Source organism: Cuculus canorus, chromosome 26 (genome assembly GCF_017976375.1).
Source record: "Cuculus canorus isolate bCucCan1 chromosome 26, bCucCan1.pri, whole genome shotgun sequence".
Lineage (NCBI taxonomy): Eukaryota > Metazoa > Chordata > Aves > Cuculiformes > Cuculidae > Cuculus > Cuculus canorus.
In genome coordinates, this window is record NC_071426.1 from 6,363,446 (window position 1) to 6,388,855 (window position 25,410).

At 48.9% G+C, this 25,410-nt stretch overlaps 1 protein-coding gene across 13 annotated transcripts in view; it reads right to left on the bottom strand.

Annotated features, from left to right (window-relative positions):
• The window catches only part of AAK1 (AP2 associated kinase 1), a 96,565-nt gene that overhangs the window by 59,189 nt on the left and 11,966 nt on the right, over positions 1–25,410 (bottom strand). For 12 of the 13 annotated variants that reach the window (XM_054049652.1, XM_054049655.1, XM_054049654.1 and 9 more), the window contains exons 2-4: positions 6,831–6,949; positions 4,393–4,501; positions 2,236–2,378 (exon numbers count right to left, since the gene is read on the bottom strand). In XM_054049652.1, the coding sequence (XP_053905627.1) occupies positions 2,236–2,378; positions 4,393–4,501; positions 6,831–6,949 (371 nt within the window). Of the gene's footprint in view, positions 1–2,235; positions 2,379–2,460; positions 3,308–4,392; positions 4,502–6,830; positions 6,950–25,410 lie in introns of those variants that run through there. The other variant, XM_054049656.1, reaches the window with a different exon arrangement.

The window sequence follows — 25,410 nt, forward strand, 5'->3', positions numbered from 1 at the left end:
CTCCCCAGCTTTCCTGTAGCCCCTTCAGGTACTGGAAGGTCGCTATAAGGTCTCCTCGGAGCTTTCTCTTCTCCAGGCTGAATAACCCCAACTCTCTCAGCCTGTCCTCATATGGGAGGTACTCCAGCCCTCGGATTATCTTTGTAGCCTCCTCTGGATCCACTCCAACAGTTCCATCTCCTCTTTACGTTGGTGATTCAAGAACTGGACATGGGACTCCAGGCGGGCTCTCATGAGAGTGGAGTAGATGGGCAGAATCCCCTCCCTCACCTTGCTGGCCACGCTGCTTTTGACACAGCCCAGGTCACAGTTGGCCTTCTGGGCTGTGAGTGCACATGGCCAGTTTGTGTCAAACTTATCAATCAGCACCCTGAGTCCTTCTCTGTAGGGCTTCTCTCAATCATGTTGTACCCCTCTATCCTTTTTGCAGCCTTTATTCACAGGGAGATGCCCACTCTTCCCTACAGGCATGTTGGTCACAGGTGCTGCTGTTGGTCACTTGCCGCCAGCTGGAGACTGTGCCAGCAGGAGGTTGTTCTGCTTCAGGCAAAGCCTGTTGGGTTAACTCATAATCGCAGCCGCCGGCTGCTGAAACCAATCCAGCTGTGCTTGTCTGAAAGGACTTAAAGATTATTCACACTATCCCTCTGCTGGCACAGCACTCTGGGCAGGAACCTCCAATGTCAGAGGAACATCAGAGAGCAGGAAAGCAAAGGAAGCCTCCCATCTCCATGCAGCTGTCCACAAAGTCCACATCTGCCCACTTTTCAACAGCATTATGTCCACCCCAAGAGAACATCCTATTCAACAGATGCCTCTCCTTACATTCAGCACCTGTACAGAACCTTTCTGGTCCTAAATCACTTCTGGAATTGTGGCTTCTCCTCAGTATTGTTAAATTTGAACTCAAAGTCAAAACATATTGAAATCATTCATTCATGCCCAATCGTGACTGGAGCTCTGCAGCTCATCATGAAAGAAATAATGCAACATTCAACTGGGAAACCTGTCTCCAAGCACAGAAGGACAAGTTCTCTGACCCTGAGCTCAGCCCCATGCAGAGCCCAGCCTTCCAAAACCTGCCCCAACCTGAACAGGCAGCAGTGGGCTGGACCTCAGGCCATAATGGTCCACTTCAACTGCAACTTGGCGTAAGACGTAACGCCCAAATTCAACTCCCTAACCCACCACCCACACCCCAGGCTTTATCCACAGGCCACACAAGAAGTTTGTTCTTTACTAAAACACTCCTGGGATTCACCCTAGAGGTAACAGCAGGGGTCGATATTGACTGTAAAGGGCCCTGTTCCCAAGCCCCATCCTCTCACACCAACCTCCCTTGCTCACAGATCTTTAGAGGTTTAAGCCCAGGCCTCAAATTTGTTTCACTGGAGAACAAACAGATATGACTTGTTTCACACTCCCAAACTGAGTGAGCTGTGGGGTCAGCACTGAAAACTCGCTAAAGCACACCAAGCCCTGAGGGTTTTTTGCTCTCCTTGGCACGAGTGGCATCTTTTGCTCCTGTAAAACAATGGCCAGTGGCACAAAACCAGCATCCGTCCAGGGCTCCAAAAACAGAACCTGACCCACAAAGCATATCCGAATTTGAAAGGTACACAGGAGCCTCCTTCTTGGCTGGATGTATTTATTACTCAGACATTTTATGAGCTAGTTGAGAGGAAAGTCTGTTTGTTTGATTATAGGCAGGGGATTGTTCAAACATTCTCCCCGCTGGCCTAGCTCTGTTCCCAGCTGAGCACGCAGAGTTTCACAGGGCACTTCCATAGTCAACAGAGAGTTAGAGGATAGTTTCAAAGCTTCTAACGGCTCCTGCCCCGAGGCCGACATCTCAGGAGGGAACCTCTTAATGTGGGTGCAGGCAACACATTTACAGCAGCTTTGTGTGAACGATCATAACATCGATAGTGTTTCAGGGGGAAGAGAGCCTCCGTGAATAATTCATTAAAGACATTCTGGCACATCTGCGCAAAACAGAATTATTCACAAACATTTGTGTTTAAGTAGATCTATAGACGGTAAACATATGGTAAGCAGCAAGGAGAGGCTTGTTTTCTTTTTTATCTTCTAGTTGAGAGAGGTATTTATGCCCATTTTTCCTCATTACTAACAACACAAACAGTACCGGGACTCAAAGCCCATCTGCCGTGGCGTGGGCAGCCACGGTGAGGAGGATGCACACTCCTTGCTGTGTTACTCGAGTCCACAACTCACCTTCAGATCCCTGTGGATTATTGGTGTTTTGCACTGATGCAACCTGGCTACGGCTTCGCAGGTGTCGCAGAAGATCTGCAGGACCTCGTTCTCAGTGAACCCTGTCTGCAGGCGCTGGTTCATGAGGTTCACCACTTGCCCTCCTGCGGAGAAAGAAGCACCAAGGATCAGAACAGGTACGCAAGGTGAGGTCTGGCCTGGTCTGAGCCCGGTTTCCAGACACACCTCATCTCAGTCAGCTCCCCAGACTGTGGTGGCACAGTCAGCGCATGAGAAGTTCATGAGTTCAAATTCAACATTTGCACCACGCCTTTCCAGGAGGTATTTTGTCATCTGCTTATCCACCTTGTTTTGTTGTCATTTCTTTCCCTAAATCCCATGGGGGTTTCCATATCTGCTGGCAGCTGTTACATCTCCTCTTGTCCAACAATGCTTCAAGACCAGCAAGTTAACTTCCAAGGCCTGCGTCCGCTTGGCTGCATTAACACTCAAATGTAATTCTGACTAAGCCGCATCATTTTCTTCCTTCCTCAAAATAAGGCCTTTGGCAGACTAGAAGAATAAACGGCTGAATTCAGGACACCCACAGTCCACAAAATACTTTGCCACATGTAAGCACAAGGAGGGAGAAAGACAGACACTCAACCCCCTCCCACTACTGAATGGCTTCGCTAAAATCATAGACTGGCAAAAAAACCCCAAAATCCGTCTTTCTGGAGTTCCCCTGGATACAAACAAAAGCAAGTTTTCATGAATGAGTCCTGAATTTGTCTCAACTTTGAGTTTTTGTTGCTGTCAAGGCCTTTTCAAAACAATCCACATAGAGGTTCTTTTTCCCTCAAAACACCCTATAGACACAGAAAACTCTCCTTTCTGAACCTCTGGCAAAGCAAAATTGTACCATTTCTCATCACAAGTGTTAGAAAACTTTATTTTCATGGTACAAAATAAAAGCCAAGCTTAATAAATAGTGCAGCTGTGAACATTTTGCACTCAGAGTGAGTGCAGCTCTGCCCACAAAGACACTCACTCAGTTTGGAAGCTGTTTGACACTAAAGGAAAGGGATAAGAGAAAAATCCAGTGCAAAGGCCCTGTGCTTCAGTCTGAACGCTGGAGAGAAGCAGGTGTGTGTTGAGCACGGCACCTGGCAAAAGCAATCCACCTTGCCACTCTCCTCCTTTCCGATGGGTCGGTGGAGTGGAGTATGGATTGACCAGAATTGCCAGGCCTAGTTCTCACAATGCTCCCGGTGATGTTTCGGTTTAAACTTACAGAGAACTTCTGGAACGATTCCTTCAGCAAAACTACACCTAAGGTTCTTCCTTTTACCAGCAAACAAACCCAACAGGAGTTAGGCAAGATTCCTGCATCAAAACAAAGCGACAAAGAGGGCACAGTACTGTACATACTGAAGGAATTTTAGCATCGAGTTGTTCTTGCTGCAGTGCAGTTGGCTTCGGTCAGAAGTCAAACAGTCCCACAAACAGCCCTCACCATCAGCTGCCACCATCTAAAAGAGCCACAGGCTTCTGACGTCACCTGGCCAAAACACTGTTTTTGTTTAACGCTATTCCTGCGAGAGACATTTGAGCACAGCACGTCCGTCATTTGCCAAACACCACATCCCAACCACAAGAGATCAAAGCTCTGGGACAGCTGGAAAAGACTGGAAGAGTCTGCCTGGCTAGAGACAGCCAAGCAAAAAGGTCAGAGGTAGAAGGAATATTTTTTGGCTTCACATTATCCATTTCGAGCTTCTTCCAGAACAACCCCAAGTCCGACTGAAGTGGAAAAAGCTTGCAATTTGACAAAGCGAAGAATAATTTCATTCCACAGCCTGGCAGCTTTAGAAGAGCCACTTCTTGCATGGATCAGCCCACAGAAAGCAGCAATACATCTCAGCCACAACAGAAAGGATCTAGGAGCACCTTGGGCAGGAGCAAAGTTGGTAGAAGTCCCATTAACAGGGTCAACATAGCCTCATGTCCGATCCACTTCTCCACACCTTGTTTGGCTTTGCTTCATTGAGAACAGTTCCTTGGCAGCCAAAAAAGGGCCAGGCCCAGGAACATCTCAGGCCTTTTTAAAGGAAGATGTTGTGCAAGTCTGTGGTAAACGCTGAAAAGGGACAACTTGACGAGCTGAACAGTACTCACCTCGGCAGAAGTCCATCAGTATCAGCACTTCCCACACGTCACCGCTGCTCACGGAGTTTATACTGGAATCGATGTATCCAACAATGTTCTTGTGGCCAGATAGATCCCGCTGTAAGGCAAATAATTTCAAAGCATTAACCAGCCATATAGAGTGAGCAACATTTTCATCTGGTTCCTCTACACTGCAGAGCTTTCCTGACTCTTCTCCTGTCTAGGCACAAGCTTCTGTCACTTTGGATTCATTGTCATGCACAATTTGAACAAACCTGAGGTCTGCCTTCCCCTGTTTTCCTTCCAGAAGGATTTGAGACAAACAGCAGAGAAAGAGCCACTCGGATGAACCAGCGTGTTCAGAGATCAGTCTGGATTTTCAGAGGTTCCCTTAGGTGGGCCAGGCCAAGCAACCTGGAGCTGCCCCTTCGCACAGAGGGGAGAACAAGGCCAATGTTTTGTAGTAGCCATGCACAGCACACATTGTGCTTACTTTTCTCACCTCCTTTCACGCTTCTGCTGGCAAACAGTATCTCCAATCTTTGCATGCTCAAAAAAACCCACTAAGGTACATAAAATAAATTTTAACCTTGCTTTTAGAGGAACCTTACTTTAAGTAACTTGATGAATTAAAGAACAAGTTCTCCTATCAATGGCTTCCCATGACACATGCTAAACCTGCAGGAAGTAGTGTCCCTGGTGGTGTTCAAGGCCAGGTTGGATGGGCCTTGGGCAGCCTGATCCAGTGGGGGTGTCCCTGCCCACGGCAGAGGGTTGGAACTAGATGATCTTTAAGGTCTCTTCCAACCCAAACCATTCTATGATTCTATGACTTCTCTGGCAGTGTCAGCTTCACACACCCTCCCAGGTGCAAAGGCCAGACCAGTTCAATGTTCAGCTCCACCAGCTAAAGAAACTGAGGTTCTGCTGGCCATGTTCTGCTCTAATGCCGTAGGGTGGCAAAACACACAGTGAAGTTTAAAATACTTCTTTATTGCACAAAAGCTAGGAAAGAAGAAAACATTTCCTTTTAGTGATGTCTTGGTTCTTGAGGACAGAGATCAGAGCTTATGGTACAGGAGCACGCAGCCCTGCTGAGTCAGAGGGTACCTCTCACCCTCACTTTCCAGGTCAGCCACACGTTTCAAAGAGCCACCAAAGGCATGGAGACAATGGAAAGCACCAGCAAGTCAAATCCAAGTAAACAAGCTTTGTGAGCACAGCTAAAACCTTTGATGTAAGATCTAATCTCAACTTTTCCCACGAAGCATTGGCTACAGTGATGACAAAGCAGTCCCCAAAGCTTCACGACACTGCCACACAGATTCTAGAAGTTAACTTTAAAGGTATTAACCTAATTAAAAGCCACTCTGAAAAGCACACCCAGAACAGCTATAGGTAAGAGCTTCTGCTATGAAGATCACCTGTCCCAAACCTACACCTGGTGTCTTAAATTAGCAGAATGAGGATTTTCTATTTCTTTCCCTACCCTACAGCTGCTCTAAATGGTCGGCAATATAGGATCCTGGAATGGTTTGGGTTGGAAGGGACCTCAAAACTCATCCAGTTCCACCCCCTGCCATGGGCAGGGACACCTCCCGCTAGATCAGGGGCTCCAAGCCCCATCCAACCTGGCCTGGAACACCTCCAGGGATGGGGCAAATATCTTGGAATACAACCTCAGAAGCAGCACTTTCCACGTCTACCAGGCTACAAGCAACACTAAGCAAATCTACCGGTATCACCTCATTTTTTAATTTGTTTTGAATCACCAAGTTTACAACTTGTTAAAAGCAACAGCCCTGTAACAGAACTACCTGTATCCAATAACCTAGAGAAACATCCCAGTGCTTATTAGAAATACTCTACTGTTTCAAAAGCCCAGGCAGTAACCACCCTGCAAACACTGTTTTTAAACTATCAACCTCACCTACACAGAGACAGGCTTCATCCCAACCCGAAAGATTAGAAGCTGCTGTGATACCAATCTGCCTCATGACTGGGGTCTCACATCCATGCACTGATGGGAGCTCAGTACATCAGAGCCATCAGCCTTTTCTAAGGAAGCCAAAAAGGCTGCAGACTTTAGCCCCGAAGTGAAGATAATCAGATGTCAACCTAACACTCCCAAACACGCTCTCCTCTTCCCTTTCCCATTAAGTCACGGGGCTGACATGAGTTTTTTCCTCCTCTCGTTTTCCTGATATCTCTGCTTTTTCAGCTCCTGTGTTTTTCTTGTCCACTGAAACTAGTTGCATTTTCTGTAATTCAGTATAAGATTTTCACACAGCCATGTGATTCCAGAAGTTCAATCTTTTCAAAACACAGTTTTGCTACGGAAACATACAGTTTGCAACACGCTGTGGCACAGATACCATGCAGAAGTTGCCCAGGCCCTCACACCATTCCATCCCAGTCTGTGGTCCCAGTACAAAGCGGTGACTTACCATGATTTGGATTTCTCTTTTGCAGACTTGCAAGTCGTACTCGTTATTGACGTACATCCGCTTCAGGGCACACTTCATCCCATTGTTAGTCCTTACAAGAAACACTATCGCAAATCCACCTGCGGAAGACAAAATCATTCTATTTATTAACAAAAAAACCTCTTGGTCCCTGCTTCCAACATGGTCCCAGTTGCCTCCAGAGCCCAACCAGAATGGGGAGGGCACTCGGCAGCTGCCAAGAGAGCCATGGTGGGACCATCCCGCTCCTCCCATGCTCCACTCCAGAGCTTCCAGCTCTGCTATTTCTGGGAATTAAAGGGATCCAAGGGGTAAATCTTCAGTTCATGGAAGCAAAGTTAATGTTAACATCTCCATAAAAATAAGCAATTAAAGAGGTCACTTGTCCTGCCAGGTAGTCTTTCCTTGCACCATTAATTTCCACTATGAAGTAAAAAGCTGAGGCATAAACAGCAACATTGCTCAGGACAGAAACCAGAGCTACAGATCATCCACTGAATTACTAACAGCCTGCACTTAAAAGACTTCCCGACTTTTGAAGTACCTAAGTTACATTATAAAGCAGATTTGTGCAAGAAGCAGAAGAAACCCACGTCCCCCACACGGTGTGATGGCAACGCTTTTAGAAAAAGGACAGAAGAACAAGGAGGAGGAGGCAGAACTCCACAATTCATTTGTTGGTCATTGCTTTTAGCAAAGGCAGGACTCCTGGGACAGCCTGAGCTTGTTTTGGAGGAGAGTCTTTCATCTGTCAGCAATGCAACAAAGCAGATGGGTTTCACCTTGGTAATCCTGGACAGAAACTGGAAGCTGAGGATGGAGGTCCAAGAGCATCAAAGCACCACACCTGGCCCCCCGAGATCAGAGTGAATCAGAATAGAGACGCATGATCCAGGTCGCCAAGAGGGGCTGTATAACAGTGAATCATAGAACAGTTTGTGTTGGAAGGGACCTTAAAGATCATCCAGTTTCACCCCCTGCCATGGGCAGGGACACCTCCCACTGGATCAGGGGCTCCAAGGCCCATCCAACCTCGCCTTGAACACCTCCAGGGATGGGGCAGCCACCACTGCTCTGGACAACCTGGGCCAGGGCCTCCCCATCCTCAGAGTGAAGAAATTCCTCCTTATGTCCAGTCTAAATCTGCCCCTCTCCAGTTTATACCCATTGCCCCTCATCCTATCACCACAAGCCTTTTAAACAGCCCCTCCCCAGCTTGCTTGTAGCCCCTTCATGTGCTGGAAGGTCACTGTAAGGTCTCCTCAGAGCCTTCTCTTCTCCAGGCTGAACAACCCCAACTCTCTCAGCCTGTCCTCATAGGAGAGGTACATCTTTGTAGCCTCCTCTGGACCTGTTCCAACAGCTCCATCTCCTTCTTATGTTGAGGATTCTAGAACTGGATTATGGATTCCAGCCTGGATTCTGGGCTCATCAATAAAGGCACTCCTGCAGCACCTTTAACAGAACACGGACAGCTGCTGTTGTGCTTGCAAGTGATCAGGGCAAAGTGGCAAAGAAAATCACAGTCTGTGCATCAGAGAGCACAGCTAAACCATCCCAAGAGCTCAAGAGAAAGAGAAATGCGGAACCTAACAAACAATAAAAAGTGAAGTTATTACTTTCTGATACAGGGCTGTACCATTCACACAGAGACCTGACAGATCAGTGGCCCAGAGCATCTTCAGACAGAGCAGCAGGAGATGGAGAGGTCAGGTGGAGCCGCATCCAAGGGAAAGGAAGCCAGCAACATCGGCAGAGTTGTCAGAGCACTTACACAAGTCATAGGAAAATGACATCCTCGTGTTCTTCTCCCCCTTACCTCCTGCAAACTTCAGCTGACAACACCTCACATGGAAGCTGTGAGAAGCTATTTACCTGACTCTGTCTGCCAACAGGCTAACAATTTGGTTACTTTATTATTAAACTCCCACTGACTAAAGATTAAAGCAGGATCGTTTTGCTACATGGTTCTCTCCGGAGAAAAACAGTGTTGATATAATCAGGGTACAGACAGCAACCTTCACACAGCAACCCAGAACAAGCGACTCCTGTCAGAAGAGCAAAGCTGGATGATCCACAGGCATTCAAGAACATGCAGAGCTTTACATTCTAAACAACAGATAATCACAGAATCATAGAATAGTTCGGATTGGAAGGGACATTAAAGATCATCCAGTTTCACCTCATGCCATGGGCAGGGACACCTCCCACTGGATCAGGGGCTCCAAGGCCCATCCAACCTGGCCTTGAACACCTCCAGGGATGGGGCAGCCACCACTGCTCTGGGAAACCAGGTCCAGCACCTCCCCACCCTCATCGTGAAGAAATTCCTCCTTATGTCCAGGCTAAGTCTGCCCCTCTCCAGTTTATACCCATTGCCCCTCCTCCTATCACTCCAGGCCTTCCCAGCTTTCTTGTAGCCCCTTCACGTGCTGGAAGGTCACTATAAGGTCTCCTCGGAGCCTTCTCCAGGCTGAACAACCCCAACTCTCTCAGACTGTCCTTGGATGGGAGGTGCTTCAGCCCTTGGATCATCTTTGTAGCCTCCTCTGGACCCGTCCCAACAGCTCCGTCTCCTTCTTATGTTGAGGATTCCAGAACTGGACACAATACTCCAGATGAGGTCTCACAAGAGAAGAATATAGGGTCATCTGCTCTGACTGCCTCTCTTAAATCACACCACAGCAAGCCTTCCAAACCACCGTTTATTGAGCCCAGGTTCTGTTTTAGTCCCCAAAGGCATAACATAATCAAGAAAGTTAAACTTCCATCAGGTAGTAATTCCACATTTAAATCAGAAAAGGCGTGAAAAATGCCAACCTAAATTGAGTTTCTCTGCACTCATTACACCTTCCACTGGTGATCGGCACCTGCACGCCCAGCTTCACAAGCAGAGAACAGGAGTGCAGAACATTCAGGAAAGAAGCATGAAGAGGAGGGAAGTGGGAAGGGACTGAGAACAATCACAAGAGCAGCAGCTTCTTGCCACATTCCTGGAGGCTGAGGGGAGACCTCATCGCTGTCTACGACTGCCAGGAAGGAGGTTGTAGCGAGGTTGGAGTTGGTTTCTTCTCCCAAGCGACAGGCAATAGGATGAGAGGGAACAGCCTCAAGCAGTGCCATGGGAGGTTCAGACTGAACATTAGGAAAAATTTCTTCACCGAAAGGGTTCTCAGGCACCAGAACAGCTGCCCAGGGAGGTGACTGTGTCGCTATCCCTGAAGGGGTTTCAGGCAAGTAGGTGAAGTGCTCGGGGATATGATTTAGTAGTGGGCAGCTACGGTTGGGCTTAATGATCTCTAAGGTGTTTTCCAACCTCGTGATTCTATGATCCTCATACACAAACGGCTCTAGAAATACAAGATCCAAGTCCATTAGCAGGGCACACAGGCCAAGGTTAAGAAAGCTCAGAACCTACATCTGCAAACTGGCTTCCAAAGGAAACAGCACTTGCGCAGACAGCGCAGAGAAACGAGGCTGACAGCTTCCATGCATCGCACACCTTATTTCCAGAAGTGAGGCTTGACCACATCCGCACACCAAAGCAAACCAGAGGTATAAGAGGATCCTGCTCCTTCCAGGAGCATTCTGGGCTGTGGGTCTCTCCAGGCCAAGGTCAGAGCTCCAGCTTTATCTGCTTACAGGTTCCTCAGGCAACAGCAGCTGTGTATCCGAAAGGCTGGCAGTTGCAGGGATGCCATTAGCATCCACATCCAGATCTCAAGAGATTTCCTTCTATGTCTTCTGTGCACAAGAGACGATTTTGGAGCTCTAGACTATCCTTCACCTCCCAAATCCCTCACACGTTTATTACTGACCCCTCGTGAACTGCACATCCTGCTAATGAGCACGGCACTCACCCAGAACAGTTGTGTGGCAGAAAACCGGAACAAATAACACCACAGCATCATTTTCAGGTTAGAGTAAGGCAGCGAAGCAGGTTCCTCACCAATGCACTTGGAGCATTTTGAAGCACTCAACTCCTCTCTACTGGCGACTGCGGCCAACGCTTCAGATTTATGCGACAAGAGCAGTTCCAAAAGGACCTGTGCTCCTACAGCTGCCTCAGAAACAGCAGCTCTGTGGTGAGCAGCCAACAGGCAATCCAGCTCACAATTTTTAGCAAGCTGTGACAGAAAGGAGGGGCAGGAGGACCCCACGGATGGCTGAAATTTTCACTTGGCAGCGTTAGACACTGCTCAGCACAGCCCAGGAAGGCACCAAGCTATTAAGCACCTGGACCATGGCCAACACCACCTAATGAAGACTTACTAATAGATTTAAGAGTTTTCTGTCACCTTCTGTGCTGCATTATGCAGTAGAAGAAGGAACTGTGTGCAGAAGCTGATGGATGCCTTCTCCTATGGGCTGCAGGGTAAGGATGGGTGCTGCCCAGCTCTTGCTGTCCTCACCAGTCAGGTTGTGCTCGGACGGGTCAGCCAGCCTTCGTCAGAACTCTGATGGTTTTTCACAACATCACGCTGAAATTAATACCTTTATTTCAGCTTTTACCCACCCTGCTAACAGCCACTCCCCACTAGTCAACCCCCTCCTGGTACACTGCGGGTCTACAGCAGCACCACCTCGCCAGCCTCAAGGACTGCTTTCAGCTTACACAGCCTCGGACCACAGGCAATTTCCTCCTTCTTATTCCAGTTGACAGAATCATAGAATGGTTTGGGTTGGGAGGGACCTTAAAGATCATCCAGTTCTAACCCCCTGCTATGGGCAGGGACACCTCTCATGGATCAGGGTCTCCAAGGCCCATCCAACCTGGCCTTGAACACTCCAGGGATGGGGCAGCCATCACTTCTCTGGGCAATCTGGGCCAGGGCCTCCCCACCCTCATCATGAAGAATTTCTTCCTAATGTTTAATCTAAATCTTCCTCCTTCCAATTTAAAGACATTCCCCCTTGTCCTATCACTCCATGCCCTTGTACAATGCCTCTCCCCAGCTTTCCTGCAGCCCCTTTCTGTACTGGAAGCTTCTTCAAGGTCTCTCCGGAGCCTTCTCTTCTTCAGGGTGAACAACCCCAACTCTCTCAGCCTGTCCTCGTAAGGAGGGTGCTCGAGCCCTCGGATCATCCTTGTAGCCTCCTCCAGACCCGATCCAACAGCTCCATATCCTTCTTATGTTAAGGATTCCAGAACTGGACACAATACTCCAGATGAGGTCTCACAGAGTGGAGTAGAGGGGCAAAATCCCCTCCCTCGCTCCGCTGGCCACGCTTCTTCTGATGCAGCCCAGGAGACACAGTTGGTTTCTGCGCTGCAAGCGCATGTTGCTGGCTCATGTCGAGCTTCTCATTAACCAGCACCCCAACATCCTTCTCCTCAGGGCTGCTCTCAAGCACATCATCCCCCGTCCTGTACTGAAACTGTGAATTTTCCCAACCCAGGTGCAGGACCCTGCACTTAAGGGCCTTGTTGAGGTTCTCACAGCCCCAGTCTGTCCAGGTCCCTCTGGATGACATCCCGTCCTTCTAGTGCAGCAACTATACCACTCAGCTTGGTGCCATCCACAAACTTGCTGAGGGTGCACTCAATCTTGCTGTCAATATCACTGATAAAGATATTAAACAGCACCAGTCCCAGTACGGACTCCTGAGGGACATCACCTGTCATGGATCTGCATATCAACATTGAGCTGTTGACTGCTCCTCTCTGGATGCAATCATTCAACCAACCCCCAACTTTGCTAAATTTGGGCAAATTTGAAAGGATCAAAGACGCATTGACCAGCAATTATTACGAAGCACTGCCAGATGCCCATTAGAGGACCATTTATTTCTATTTTCAGCAATGCCAAGCAAGGCAGGCCTTCCAACGGCCGCGACTGCCAACACTAATGCACTGCCTGCTCCAATACAACACAGCGATGCCAGGATTTGTGTAACTCCAAGCCGGCCAAGGTCAGCTCAGGCACCAGCACCACCTCAGGTGCAGTCGGATGCTGTGCCACACATCGTGGGTACGCAAGGCAGAGAGGCACAGTAACCCTGGCACTAGGAACTTTCCTGCGTCTTTGCTGATAGAGGCTTTTTTCCATCACAGGTATGGAAAACAAAAGGCTAGCGAGCAGACCAGGCTTCAGATACAACAGAGCAAATAAATCCAGAGACTTTGCAAGCACCAGAAGGCAGAGAAGCAAGAGCTAAGCCAGAGAGTCAGAGGACAGCACTCCCTTGAACAAAAAGACGTGCCAGTGATTTACAGTTCTGATGGAAATCCAGCTCTTTTCCACACAAGCCAGCAGAAGCTGGAGTACTGTTCTCATTCCAAGACACAGAAAGTTATTTATGTGTTCAACATGAAGACATAAACATTACTGAGCAGGTATTGCTGTCACGGTTTAAGCCCCGACCTAGCTGAATTTCGGCAGCCATGCAGTTGGGCTCCCAAATCCCTCCTCTCCAACCCCAGGGAAAGGGGGGATGGAAATTATAGGATAGTTTGAGTTGGAAGGGACCTTAAAGATCATCCAGTTCCAACCCCCCCTGCAATGGGCAGGGACACAAGAGACCTGTGGGTTGGAAATTGAAACTACAGCTTTAATGAATTGATGAAAATTAGAAAGCAATGAAATATACACAAATATCTGAGCTTGCGTCCCCGCCCCTCGATGTCTGCCTGTCACCAGAGATGCTGCAGAGCAGATGCGAGGGAATGAGTCCGTGGTGGGAGGGAGCTGGACTCAGGGGCTGGATTCTGGAATGCACGGATCCAGGATCAGGAGCAACAGACAGACAAGGTCCTCATTGGACACTGGCCATTGCAGAAGAGGCCGAGACCTTCGTGGTCTCTTAATTTTATCCCAAGTGTGATGTGTATGGGATGGAATCCTGCAGGTCAATTTGGGGTCACCAGCCCTATTCACCCCACGTCACAAGTGCAAACCATTTCCACCAGCTCAAGGATGGCCTTGATTAAGTATAAACATTGGCCTTTTTGCATCTCAGTGCCCTGTGTTATCACTTTTGGTGAAGAACTCCATCTCAAAAACACGCAGTGAGCTCTCAGAGAATGAAGCGACTTAGAGCGACTGAGTTAAGGATCACAAACTGACCCTACTTTAACTCAAACCACAACAAGTGCACAGGCAGCGTAGCCTTCGCCATCAGCTTTGAGCCAGCAACACCATAGAGCTCCTGAGAACCATTCCTGTCACTCGCACTTGGGCCTCTGCAGCAGCACGGGAACGCGGCTGCCTCACTGCACACTTCTGTTCCGACTGTTCTTGCACGCTGGTTCTAGGAAAAGCTGAAAGTTCCAATTGCCTGCAATAAACAGAGATGCTAGAGCGGTTTCCCGTGCAGGCCTGTGTCTGCACTGGCCAGTTCCCAGCACGGGCAGCTGTATTTTCAGCCCTTCTGTAATTTCAGCAGGATGCAGCTCTCTTTGCAGCCAGGCAAGCACCTCTAAAACCGGTAAAGCCACCGCACAAAGCTGCATGTGATCCCTCTCTGAGCTCCTCGCAAGGTAAGAAGATAGCACTCTGCTGTGTTTCTGCGATTCACATGGATCACAAGGCTGGAATCCTCTTGCAAGTCTCAGGCAGCTGGCGATGCCGAGCTGCAGAGGCACAAGATGCTGCTTCCAAGTAAGGTGCACTGATGTCTTGGTGAGGAAGTGACTGAGAAACAGACTACTCCTTCCACCGCCTGTTTGTGATCAGTTCTGCCAGAGCTGCCTTTTACTGAATCATATAGCGCCAGGTCAGAAGGGACCTCACAGATCATCTGGTCCAACCCTTTAGGTGATCCACAGTTTAAATGAGTTGGCCCAGCAACCTGTGGAGCCCAGCCTCAAGAGTGTCCCGTGTAGAGGAATCCACCACTTCCCTGGGGAGATGATTCCAATGTTTTACTGACCTCATGGGGAAAAATTCACTTCTGGAATCCAATTCCAGAAGCAATTCCAGAATCCCCCAGGAGCAAGTTATCCCCACTACCCCTTGTCTTTTCTACATGACTCTTCATAAAAAGGGAGTCTTCGTCCTCTTGGCACACATCCTCTATGTTCTGATACCTGGTAACAAGGTTTCCTCTCAGCCTCCTCTCAAGGCTGAAAAAAATCCAGCTCTCTCAGCCTTACTTCATACGGAAGCTTTCCCAACCCTCTGACCACTTCAGTGCCCTTTCTCTGGGCCCTCTCCAGCCCGGCCACATCTCTGTTGCATGGTGGGGACCAAAACTGGTCAAAGCACTCCGCGTGCTGAGTAAAGTGGGATAATGACTTCTTTATCCCTGCTGCTGATGCACTTCCTGAAGCACCCGAGCATCCTGCTGGCCTTCTCTGCTGCTGCAGCACACTGCTCACTCACGCTGAGCCATCTGTCAACCAAGACCCCCCAGCTCCTTCTCCAGCCAGGTGGAACCCAGTGCGACCTGCACTCCAGGGTTATGCATTCTCAGGTGCAAGACCTTACACTTATCTCCAATGAACTTCATAAAGTTCCTGCTAAGCCGCTCTCCCAGCTTGTCCAGGCCTTCCTGGAGGGCAGCTCCTCCCTCTGGAGTGTCAACCTCCCCATCCAACTGGGCGCACATGGGTCCATAAGTGCTGCTGCAACAGATGAGCCAAATGCGGAGCACTGCCCGACCCTTGATGGACACAACGGCCCCCAGCACAGCCCAGGCCTTTGGAGCAACAGCCCTATCTTGTCCTGGGACAGCACTGTCAGTGGTGCAGGTGGGGAAGCCATGAGAAACTTTGTCCCAAGAACTCCCTTCCGAGCAGCACCATTACTGCACCTTCACTCGATTCCCTCACAGCACCGACGTCCTGCTCCAGATCTCTGTGCACATCCTACCAGAGAAGCATGTAAACAGCAGCGGAAAAAACAAGGCATGACTGTAGGCACGTTTAGTGCCTGCCAGACAACAGGGCCCCACAACAAGCCTGTTCTGTTCGCACTGAGCCGAACTACAGCAAGTTCAGCTGCAGCCAGACAGTGTTTGAAGCACCAGCTCGGCAGGACCCTTCACCCGAGTTACTCGGCACAGAAGAGGGCTGGCTGGCCCTGCCCTGCACACACCAAGCACAGCAGGTTCAATTTCACAGCCTCTGCAGCCTTTTCACAAGCCATAAGCGCACCCAGAAGACCCCGAATTGGCTGTGTTAACTTGCTGTGTTGATCCACCACACTCTGCAAGAGACAGCACCTACATCAGAAACCAGAAACAGCTTCATCCAAACACAACCAGGCCAAACACCTTCTCTTAAAATCCCCGCAGAAAGCACTCCCAGAGACAGATAGAATCATTAGGTTGGAAAAGACATTAGAGATCATCAACTCCAACTGTACCTGTCCAATACTAAATCATAACCCTAAGCACTTCACCTGCCTGTCTGAAATCTCTCCAGGGATGGGGACTCCACCACCTCCCCGGCAGCCGTTCTGGTGCCTCAGAGCCCTTTGGGTGAAGAAATTTTTCCTAATGTCCAATCTAAACTTCCCCTGACACAGTTTAAGGTCATTTCCTCTTGTCCTATCACCTGTCACTTAGGAGAAGAGACCAACACGCACCTCTCTACAACCTCCTTTCAGGCAGTTGTAGAGAGCCATATGGTCTCCCCTCAGCCTCCTCTTCTCCAGGCTAAACAGCCCCAGGTCCCTCAGCCGCTCCTTGTAATCCTTGTTCTCCAGCTCCTTCCCCAGTTTCATCGCTCTTCTCTTCACGACGCGCTGTGTGCACAGGACAGAGAGAGACACACAGCACTACGATCTCCCAGCTGCACATGTGAGTTCTGCCTGAAAACTCCTCCACTGCATGGATAAGTCTTCCCTTTCCAAACATTTTCAAGTGTTTTCTTGGATCACGTCCCTCGTTTTTCCCAAGGCTGGGCTGGATAACCCCAAAGCAGTGAGGCTGGAGGAGGAGAAGGAATCACCCTTCTATTTAGTTAAGCTGGTCAAATCATCGGGCTTGAAAGAGCCAACTATCAAATCATCAACTCCCACCTTAAACAGATCTCTGCTTCATGTTGCATTTTTTCCTTCTGCAAACAAATTAACAATATCTGGAGTTACCGTGGTTCCCGATAAATGCTCTGGATGCCACTAAAAACTCTGTTCTTCAGGGGTGAAATATTTTCCTGAGCTGGATAAACAATGCATGTGGTTTTCCACTGAGTTGTTTCCAGCTTTCTGTATTTTTGCTTGATCTCATCCATCTCAAACCTCTGAGTGCAACCACCATGCTCTAGTGCTGAAGCACACGGGACATCCAAGTGCTTTTCCAATGTCCCCAACAACTGCCCTAAAAATATTTGGCCTCCAGGGACAACTAGCAAGGAATTTTAAGCTCCGCTTGTGCTAGCAGGCACTTTATTTCAAGTGCTTTGCTGAACCAGGCACAAAACCACTCCTCATCTGCACAATCCAAATACTTATTGATTCTTATCCATTAGGAATTATGTCATATTTTGCCTTATCTCACAAGCCAGAAGAACTTCCTTAGCATTACTTTCTTAAGTACAAGGGGCAGGCTCACTCGATTTTTCCCCTTAAGTCAGGATGCCAGAACTCAGCTACAGAAAACCAGCGCTGACTCCTTCACGCAAGGCGTTTGCAGCGCCATTCCCAAACCTTTCCTAAAACACAGCTCCCAACACTCATTTTTCCCATGGCCGTAACACGCAGGCATCCCAGCACTGGGCACCGTCACTTAGCAACATCAGAGCCCTTTTCCCTCAGCTGCTGTACTGAGAAAGCCACCCTGGACCTCGACACCTCTCTCTGCCGGCACGACATGCAGACACTTCCAAACAAGGTTTTTCTTCCCTGGTTGTGGATCCATTCTGGATCAAAAAGCACCAAAATATCAGGGCGCCTTTTCCAGAGTCAGAGATAGGTTCAGCAAACCTCAGCTTTGGAACCACACATCCTTCCCCACAAAGGAAAAAGGCCAAGGAAAACACCAGGCAGAGTCAAGCAACACAATCCTCTGTAGTTATTTTAGACAATGGCCAAGTTCAGCTGACGTTCGCATCAAACTCTGGAAGCGCATCAGGGAAAAGCACTCTGATGGGCCAGCACTTCTCTCCTGCTGCTCTGAGTGGGAGTTTTCAACAACAGAGAATCATAGAATCACGGAATGGTTTGGGTTGGAAGGGCAGAGTTGGGAGCAGCAACCACCAAGTCAAGAATCTGCAAAGCCTCAATCCTTCCTCCCCCCTACTGCAATATCGCAAAGTCCTTTTTTTACAAATCATAGAATCAGAGAATAGTTTGGGTTGGAAGGGACCTCAAAGCCCTTCCAGTCCCACCCCTGCCATGGGCAGGGACACCTCCCTCTGGATCAGAGGCTCGAACCCCCATCCAACCTGGCCTTGAACCCCTCCAGGGACGGGGCAGCCACCACTGCTCTGGGCAACCTGGGCCAGGGCCTCCCTGCCCTCACAGCAAAACATTGCTTCCCAATGTCTCATCTAAATATTCCCCCTTCCAATTTAAAGCCATTCCTCCTTGTCCTATGACTCTGGGCAGCGTCACTGTCACCAGAGCATGAGGCTCGCTGTCAAGCGGGAGGCCCGTCCAGCAACTCCTACAAAAGCACAGCACTTGGTCGCAAGAACACAGCGATAACGGGAAGGAAAGCCCAGAGCGACAGTCCCTTACTGATCTTGTGAGATCCTCCTCTCAGACAAATATTTGCCCTGATTTAAATGGGCTTTTTAAGTTCCACCAGTCAACTATGGTGGGCATTAGGGTTATAGAGCTATTTGTGTTGGATTAATCTGCACAGATATATTCTCTCTGCTCTCTTTAACTCCTCTCACATTGCCCAACAGGAGAACAACTGCAGCACATCTGATAAAAAATGCACAATTTCTAACGTCATTTTTCCCCTTTTGATGCAACTTCTCCACCACATCTGAGCTCTTTGTTTCCGCAAATTGTGATCGTGATTGTGAGGTGCTCTGCTTTGATACATAACAAGGAACAGGAATGGACCGGATCACTGCACGGGGTATTTTCCACTTTATGAAACACCTGTAACACCTTTAAAGTTAGACAGAGATGTCAGCACTACCAATTCAAAGGTGAAATATAATGATTTCCTCAAAACTTTGTTTTTAAAGTGGTTCAAGGTTTAATTAAGCAGCCTCAGTAACGAGGCAGACTGCGCTAGGGCTGTAACATCCAAGATCACAGCTACTGCAAGGAAAGTATAAGGATGACTGAATTCAACCTGGAATGTTATCTCCACTCCCACTTCTTGAGGTGGAGACTGTCAGAAACACAAGCAATTTGGAAGTAAGACCATGACTTAAAGAACAGAGGATTTAAAGAAGATGCTTCTAGGGTAGGAAATCCTGCAATTAACACAGGAGGTAAAATATTAAGAACCTGACCAGAGAGGGCCTGGGTCAGTGCAACAACGCTCCTCCCAGAGCAGTACGAAGCAAAGGCCCTGATCATTCAGCTCGCGTCCCTGAGCCCTGCAGTCAGGAAGCCACTATCTGCTGGAAGGGCACCTTCAGGCCTCCAATCCCGGGGAACTCCAGAAATGACCCCTCAAACCACTGCATCTCATGGTAAAAGACGGCAGCGAGTCATCCTAACTGGAGTGAGGGCTCACCCAGAAACTCCTCCTGTTACATTCTGGGCACAGCACAACACATCATCAACAGGAAAAGATATCTTTAGAGGTTTCCCAGTACTGCCAGGAATCACAAAGGACAGAGGCTTTCCCCAGCCTCATCCCACCCTCTCCAAATCGCAACAGGGTGCTGGGAAGCCCCGCAAGACTGGCTCACTGAAGCACCATGGCCCTGCGTTGCTGCCTCACTGTCCGGCACAAGATTTCACCTGAGCCAGCCTCTCGCTCCCAAGCAGGACTGACAATGCCTGTAGCCCCTCTCGCCACGGCTGCCCAACCTCTCCTTTAGGTGCTCTGCTCACGCACTCTCCAAGTGCGCTGGAGCGGTTTATTCCTGGCGTGTGGAAGTCTCACCAAACTCTCCTCTGACTTGATTTCAGCCCCAGATTCATTCCCTACCTGCCACAGGCAGGAACACCCAGCTGCCAGGCTGTTCTCCCCGCTGTCCAGAGGGTCTTTTCCAGATCACTAGCACAAAAAGACTGAAAGGACTTGAAACAGTAGCAATTCTATTAACATTCTCCTTTGCATTTTGTTGTTTCATTACTCCCTGTTGGACTGTCGTCGACCATGGCACGTGGGATTTGGGATTTAATTAATGCATGCCTATGACTCGCTCTCCCACCCAACTCCATAATCCCCTGGTTTCATTAAGGCATTTCCATGTTATTTGGATATATAAGTGGAGATTATTCACACACAAAGCACACAGGCTGTCCCAGGCTTGCACCACATCTCAGGAGTCCATGGGCTTAACTGGTGTCTGTTTCCCACTGCGCAGGCTACAAAATTAGGGTTTCCCTTACCTAAGCCAGGCTGTCACCAGCCTGCAAGGCCAAGCACAAAGTGCGACAGGGTGTGCTCAGCCACCAGCTGGGCCAGAACAGGCCCATACACAGAAAGTGCAAAGTGAATGAGTTTCTGAAGGCAGCAATGAGAACAGAGGGGGGTAACGCAGGACACGCTGCACAGACGACAGAACAAGCAGTAGTCTCAGTGGAACCAGCAGGGCCTGAATGTGGGTCTCCTCATCTTATTACACACAAGTTTCTCTCACACCAAGGAGCACACGTCTTTGTGTGTGTGTGCATGTGTTATAAACCAAAGAGTCCAGTTCTGAGCAAGAGCAAAACAAAATCCCTTATCCCCTGCCAACAGGCTCTCCAGCTGAGAAAAGCAGATAATGCTAAACCAAACAGGTCTACTCTCAGCTGAGGTTTTCTACCTCAAAGGAAATAACAAGTTTTACTCAGTTCGTTTTTGTTTTGCTTTGGTTTTTTTATGTCACTTGACTTATGCTATAGCCTAACAGTGCCAAATTTTGGGGATTGCTTCCCTCTAAAAGGCCCGTGCCTGCTCCTCGTAAAGAGGTGTTGGGAGCAAGCCATTTCTCCACGTATCAGGAACACAAACTCTGGTCACTGCAGGGTAGAAAGCACAGTCTCTGTGCAGTACTGGGGGTTCTCCTCCAGATCAAGGGCTCTAAAACCCAAAGATATAAATCCTTACAGTCTGTGCAGGCCCAATAGCTATGAAGCAAACAAAACAGCAGAAAATAAAGTACTATACTTCCTTTTATTCACGGGAGCAGTCCCTGGGAGGCTTTCCATGCTCACAGAATCACAGAATCGCTTGGTTGGAAAAGATATCTGAGATCACCAAGTCCAGCCGTACCTGTCCACTACTAAATCATATCCCTAAGCATTTTATCTGCCTGTTTTTTAAATCCCTCCAGGGACGGAGACTCCACCACCTCCCTGGCAGCCGTTCTAATGCCCAATAAACCTCTTGGTGAAGAAATTCTTCCTAACGTCCAATCCAAACCTCCCCTGGCACAACTTGAGGCCATATCCTCTTGTTCTGTCACCTAGGAGAAGACACCAACACTCACTTTGCTACAACCTCCTTTCAGGCAGTTGTGGACAGTGATGAGGTCTCCCCTCAGCCTCCTCTTCTCTAGGCTAAACAGCCCCAGGTCCCTCAGCCGCTCCTCGTAACATTTGCTCTCTAACCCCTTCACGAGCTTTGTTGCTCTTTGCTGGATGCACTCCAGGACCTCAATGTCCTTCTTGGAGTGAGGGGCCCCAAACTGAACCCTGGATTAGAGATGTGGCCTTGGAGTCCAGGGGCACAGTCACCTCCCTGGTCCTGCTGGCCACACTGTTTCCGATGCAGGACAAGATGCTCATTTCCAAGAGGAAGGACACAGCTCTCAATGCCTTCCCTCCCCACACTCACCTGTGCAGGGAGTTAAACACCGTTAAACTAAAACCAAACCCAGCAGCCTCTGGCTGGTTTGCTGAGCCTTCAGCTGTGGGTCAGTCCCTCCCTTTGAAGGACATTCTGCTGCCCCTGAACAGCGACTGAGAAGGTTTCATGCTGGAGTGGAGATAGAACCGGAAAATGGGAACTGCTCTGGGAAATGGAACAAATCAGACCTTGAGATACCGACTGCCAATTAAAGAGTCTGAACCGTTGTTATTTGAAGAGCAAAGAATAGAAAAGCAAACCACTAACTCCAGCTGAAAGAACGCTGTCTGTGTAAGGAGCAATGGTCACCATCACTCAAATTTCATCCACATTTTGACCATTTTAAAGAACTTCAGAACTGCAGGAAGAGTAGATAGCACCTAGCTAGAGCATGAAGGACACCTGGGATTTCCAGGCAGGAGACCTGCAAAAGGCACAAATATCAGGAGAATCAGCTGAAACCTGCAGCTCCTCAGATGAGATAATAAGCAGATGGAAAACTAGCTAAGTAGGTTTATTTGCAACAAGGTCAGGACTCTCTTCCTCTCCTGTGAGACCTCATCTGGAGTATCATGTCCAGTTCTGGAATCCTCAACGCAAGGAGGAGATGGAACTGTTGGAATAGGTCCAGAGGAGGCTGCAAAGACGATCTGAGGGCTGGAGCACCTCCCATCCAAGGACAGGCTGAGAGAGTTGGGGTTCTTCAGCCTGGAGGAGAGAAGGCTCCGAGGAGACCTTAGAGCAACCTTCCAGTACCTGAAAGGGCTACAAGAAAGCTGGGGAGGGGATGTTTACGAAGGCCTGGAGTGACAGGACGAGTGGGAACAGGTATAAACTGGAGAGGGTCAGGTTTACACTAGACATAAGGCAGAATTACTTCACAGTGAGAGTGGGGAGGCACCGGAACAGGTTTCCCAGAGCAGTGGTGGCTGCCCCATCCCTGGAGGTGTTCAAGGCCAGGGTGGATGGGCCTCGGGCAGCCTGATCCAGTGGGAGGTGTCCCTGCCCACGGCAGGGGGGGGACTGCATGATCTTTAAGGTCCCTTCCAACCCAAACTATTCTACGATTCTATGAATTTAATAGTGACCATACTCAAAAGAAGATCATAAAAGTGATGCAAGTGTAAAAAGCCAGGAGAGCTCCCAGTTAAACTGAACCTACAAGACATGCAGCTTCTCATTTTATAAATATTTATAAAAACAGAAAACATACACAGCCCATGGACACAGGCTGTGTGTTGAGCTGCCCCAGCACCCTCCTGGCACAGGGCAAACTCCTGAGGAATAGTCAAACATTTTTCTGGGCAGCAGCCCCACAAAATCCCCATCCCACCCCCCCTTGCTTCAGAGCACACAAGGGCTAGACGCAACTCCCTTCCTCCTAGCAAAGGACAGGGCTTCACAGGTTTGCTCCTACTGTCAGAGAAAAGCTGCACTGGGAAATCAAGATGGATTCTGAGTTCACTTGGTTCACATCAATGCCAGTTCTGAGCGGAGCAGGTCAAACTCACATTCCTCACTGTCTCACGCAGCAGAGAGAACCACACAGGCAGGCCTACAGCTACTGAGGTGCCAAGTTTTAGGCATGGGGCTCTGCACTCCTCCAGAAAGAACCATTTTAAGCAGCAAGAAATTCTCCTAGAAGCTCCCATTTGAGCTGGAAAGAATTTAATCTCCACAAAGCGAATTTGCACATATGAGCAATACAGTTTGCACATGCTACTGGCTAAAAAGAACAGAAGCCTCCATGGCTGGCCAGCAACAATCTGTTCGGCAGCTTCATGCTGAGCAAGTTTGCTGGGTGCGGAAAGCCCAGTATCTGTGTCAGCTTTGTGCTGAACATGAAATGCAATTGCAGCACAACTGATTTGGTGGTGGTGGGAGAAAAAAGGGAAAAAAAACACAGCCACAAAAACTTTTCCAGTCATGTGCATCCATTAGGCAAGACAGCTATCAAGGCAAAGATCTGTCTCCTACTGCAGAAGAGCCAGCGGTGTGCAGGCAAAGCCCCGCTCCTTGGAAACTCCTCTCACTATGACTCTGGAAAGCAGTGGCTCTCACAGCTCCAGCTGTGGCACAGCTCTAGCCTTTTAACGCCACTGATAAACACTAATAGAACATCTAGCACAGCTAAGAGAGCAATGGACCGCTCGCAGGTAAAGCAAACGCTGGGGAGCTCGTGGGACAGATTCTCAGCAAGAGTAAAGTAGGGGCACTGTCAGCCCTGTGCAGATTTACCGTAGCCGAGTGTCCTAATGTGATTATCCAATATTACCACCATAATGACGAGGCCCTCGCTTACTGTCATTGCTGCACTATCTAGGCCACGGTAAGACAGATTTAGATTTCCAGGCTCCACCTTCTTCTGGGCACTTTTTAAGCAGGCAGGATGTCACAGTGAATGTTGGCATGGCAGTCACAGACACCAGCACCTGAACAGTGCGAAATAATACAGCCAGAAATGTCCCTCAGCACAGAACAGAAGCACGATTGTTACCTCTCCTGATTTTAGAAGAGCAAGACGGGCTGGCTTGGGGGTTGTTGCAGGTTTTTGGGTGAACATTTAGTTTATTAGCTATGATACTCACAACTGCAAAAAGCCACTACAGAGCCACAGGCACTGCCACAGCGTTGATGACATGGAAAAAGCTTAACTGCCTCTTCCTCACTTCCCTGGGTTTTATTTTGGTAGGTCTGATTCGGAGCTGTTTAACTTCACTTCTCAGGACCCCACCTCGTTACAGATCTTTAAGAGCCACTCCTCTCCCCTAGATGATGCCCCTTCACCTCCCAGCCATCTCCATGGAGAAAGTCAAAAAAGGAAGCTGTAAATCACAAGGCAGCAAAGAAAGGAGGAAGAAAAAAGGAGGGCAGGGGGCAGAGGAAATTAATTTCTGCCACGCAACAACACATTGGAAGCCCAAAATAATCAGTGGGCAAAATTCATCCTGTGCACCAACTCTGCAGACCCTTTCCCAAAGCTCCAGTCCAAGGGCAGCAAGAACAGATCACCACCCACCCTCCAAGAACACTGTCGGAACATAGTCTGGACACTTTAATTTAGGAGGATGAAAGTCTCACAGTATTTGTGACAGCAATTTCGTAACAAATTGGGGCTCATTGAAGGCTACGGAACTGCACTGGTCTTCCTAGCAGGAAGCACGTTGCGATGTTCACGTGGGGAGCCTCGCCAGGCGTGTGCTCCACTCTGCTGTCTGGTGCATCCACTTGATTCCTCCCTGACAGGCAGACTTAGAAACCCAAAGCTGATGGAGCAGTGTCTTATTACTACACAGATACACTGCCTCCAAGCAGATGACTTGGCAAAGCAGATTCAGCCCCTCTCTATCGTGCTTATTTTAGTCCATGAACTTCCACTGCAAGACTAAAAAAACCAAAAAAATTAATGGGTCATGAATAAACCACAGCTTAAAAAGCAAACCACGTTTGTTTTGTTATCAGTCAGCCCTCTAAAAAGCACATTTCAGCTGCTATTATGCCAAGCAGCTGCTAATAGCACTTGAGACTTCACTCCTCTCCAAGCACACAGCGATGGCACCAACACGCTGCAGAGCAGGGCCTGGCATGGAGCAAACACGCCTGGCGCTGCAGAGCCAGCCTGGAGCTGCAGCCCCTGCACGCAGCGAACAGCTTCACCACAAGGGCAAGGAAGCAGTGAACCGCGTCGACAAGAAAGGAGAGA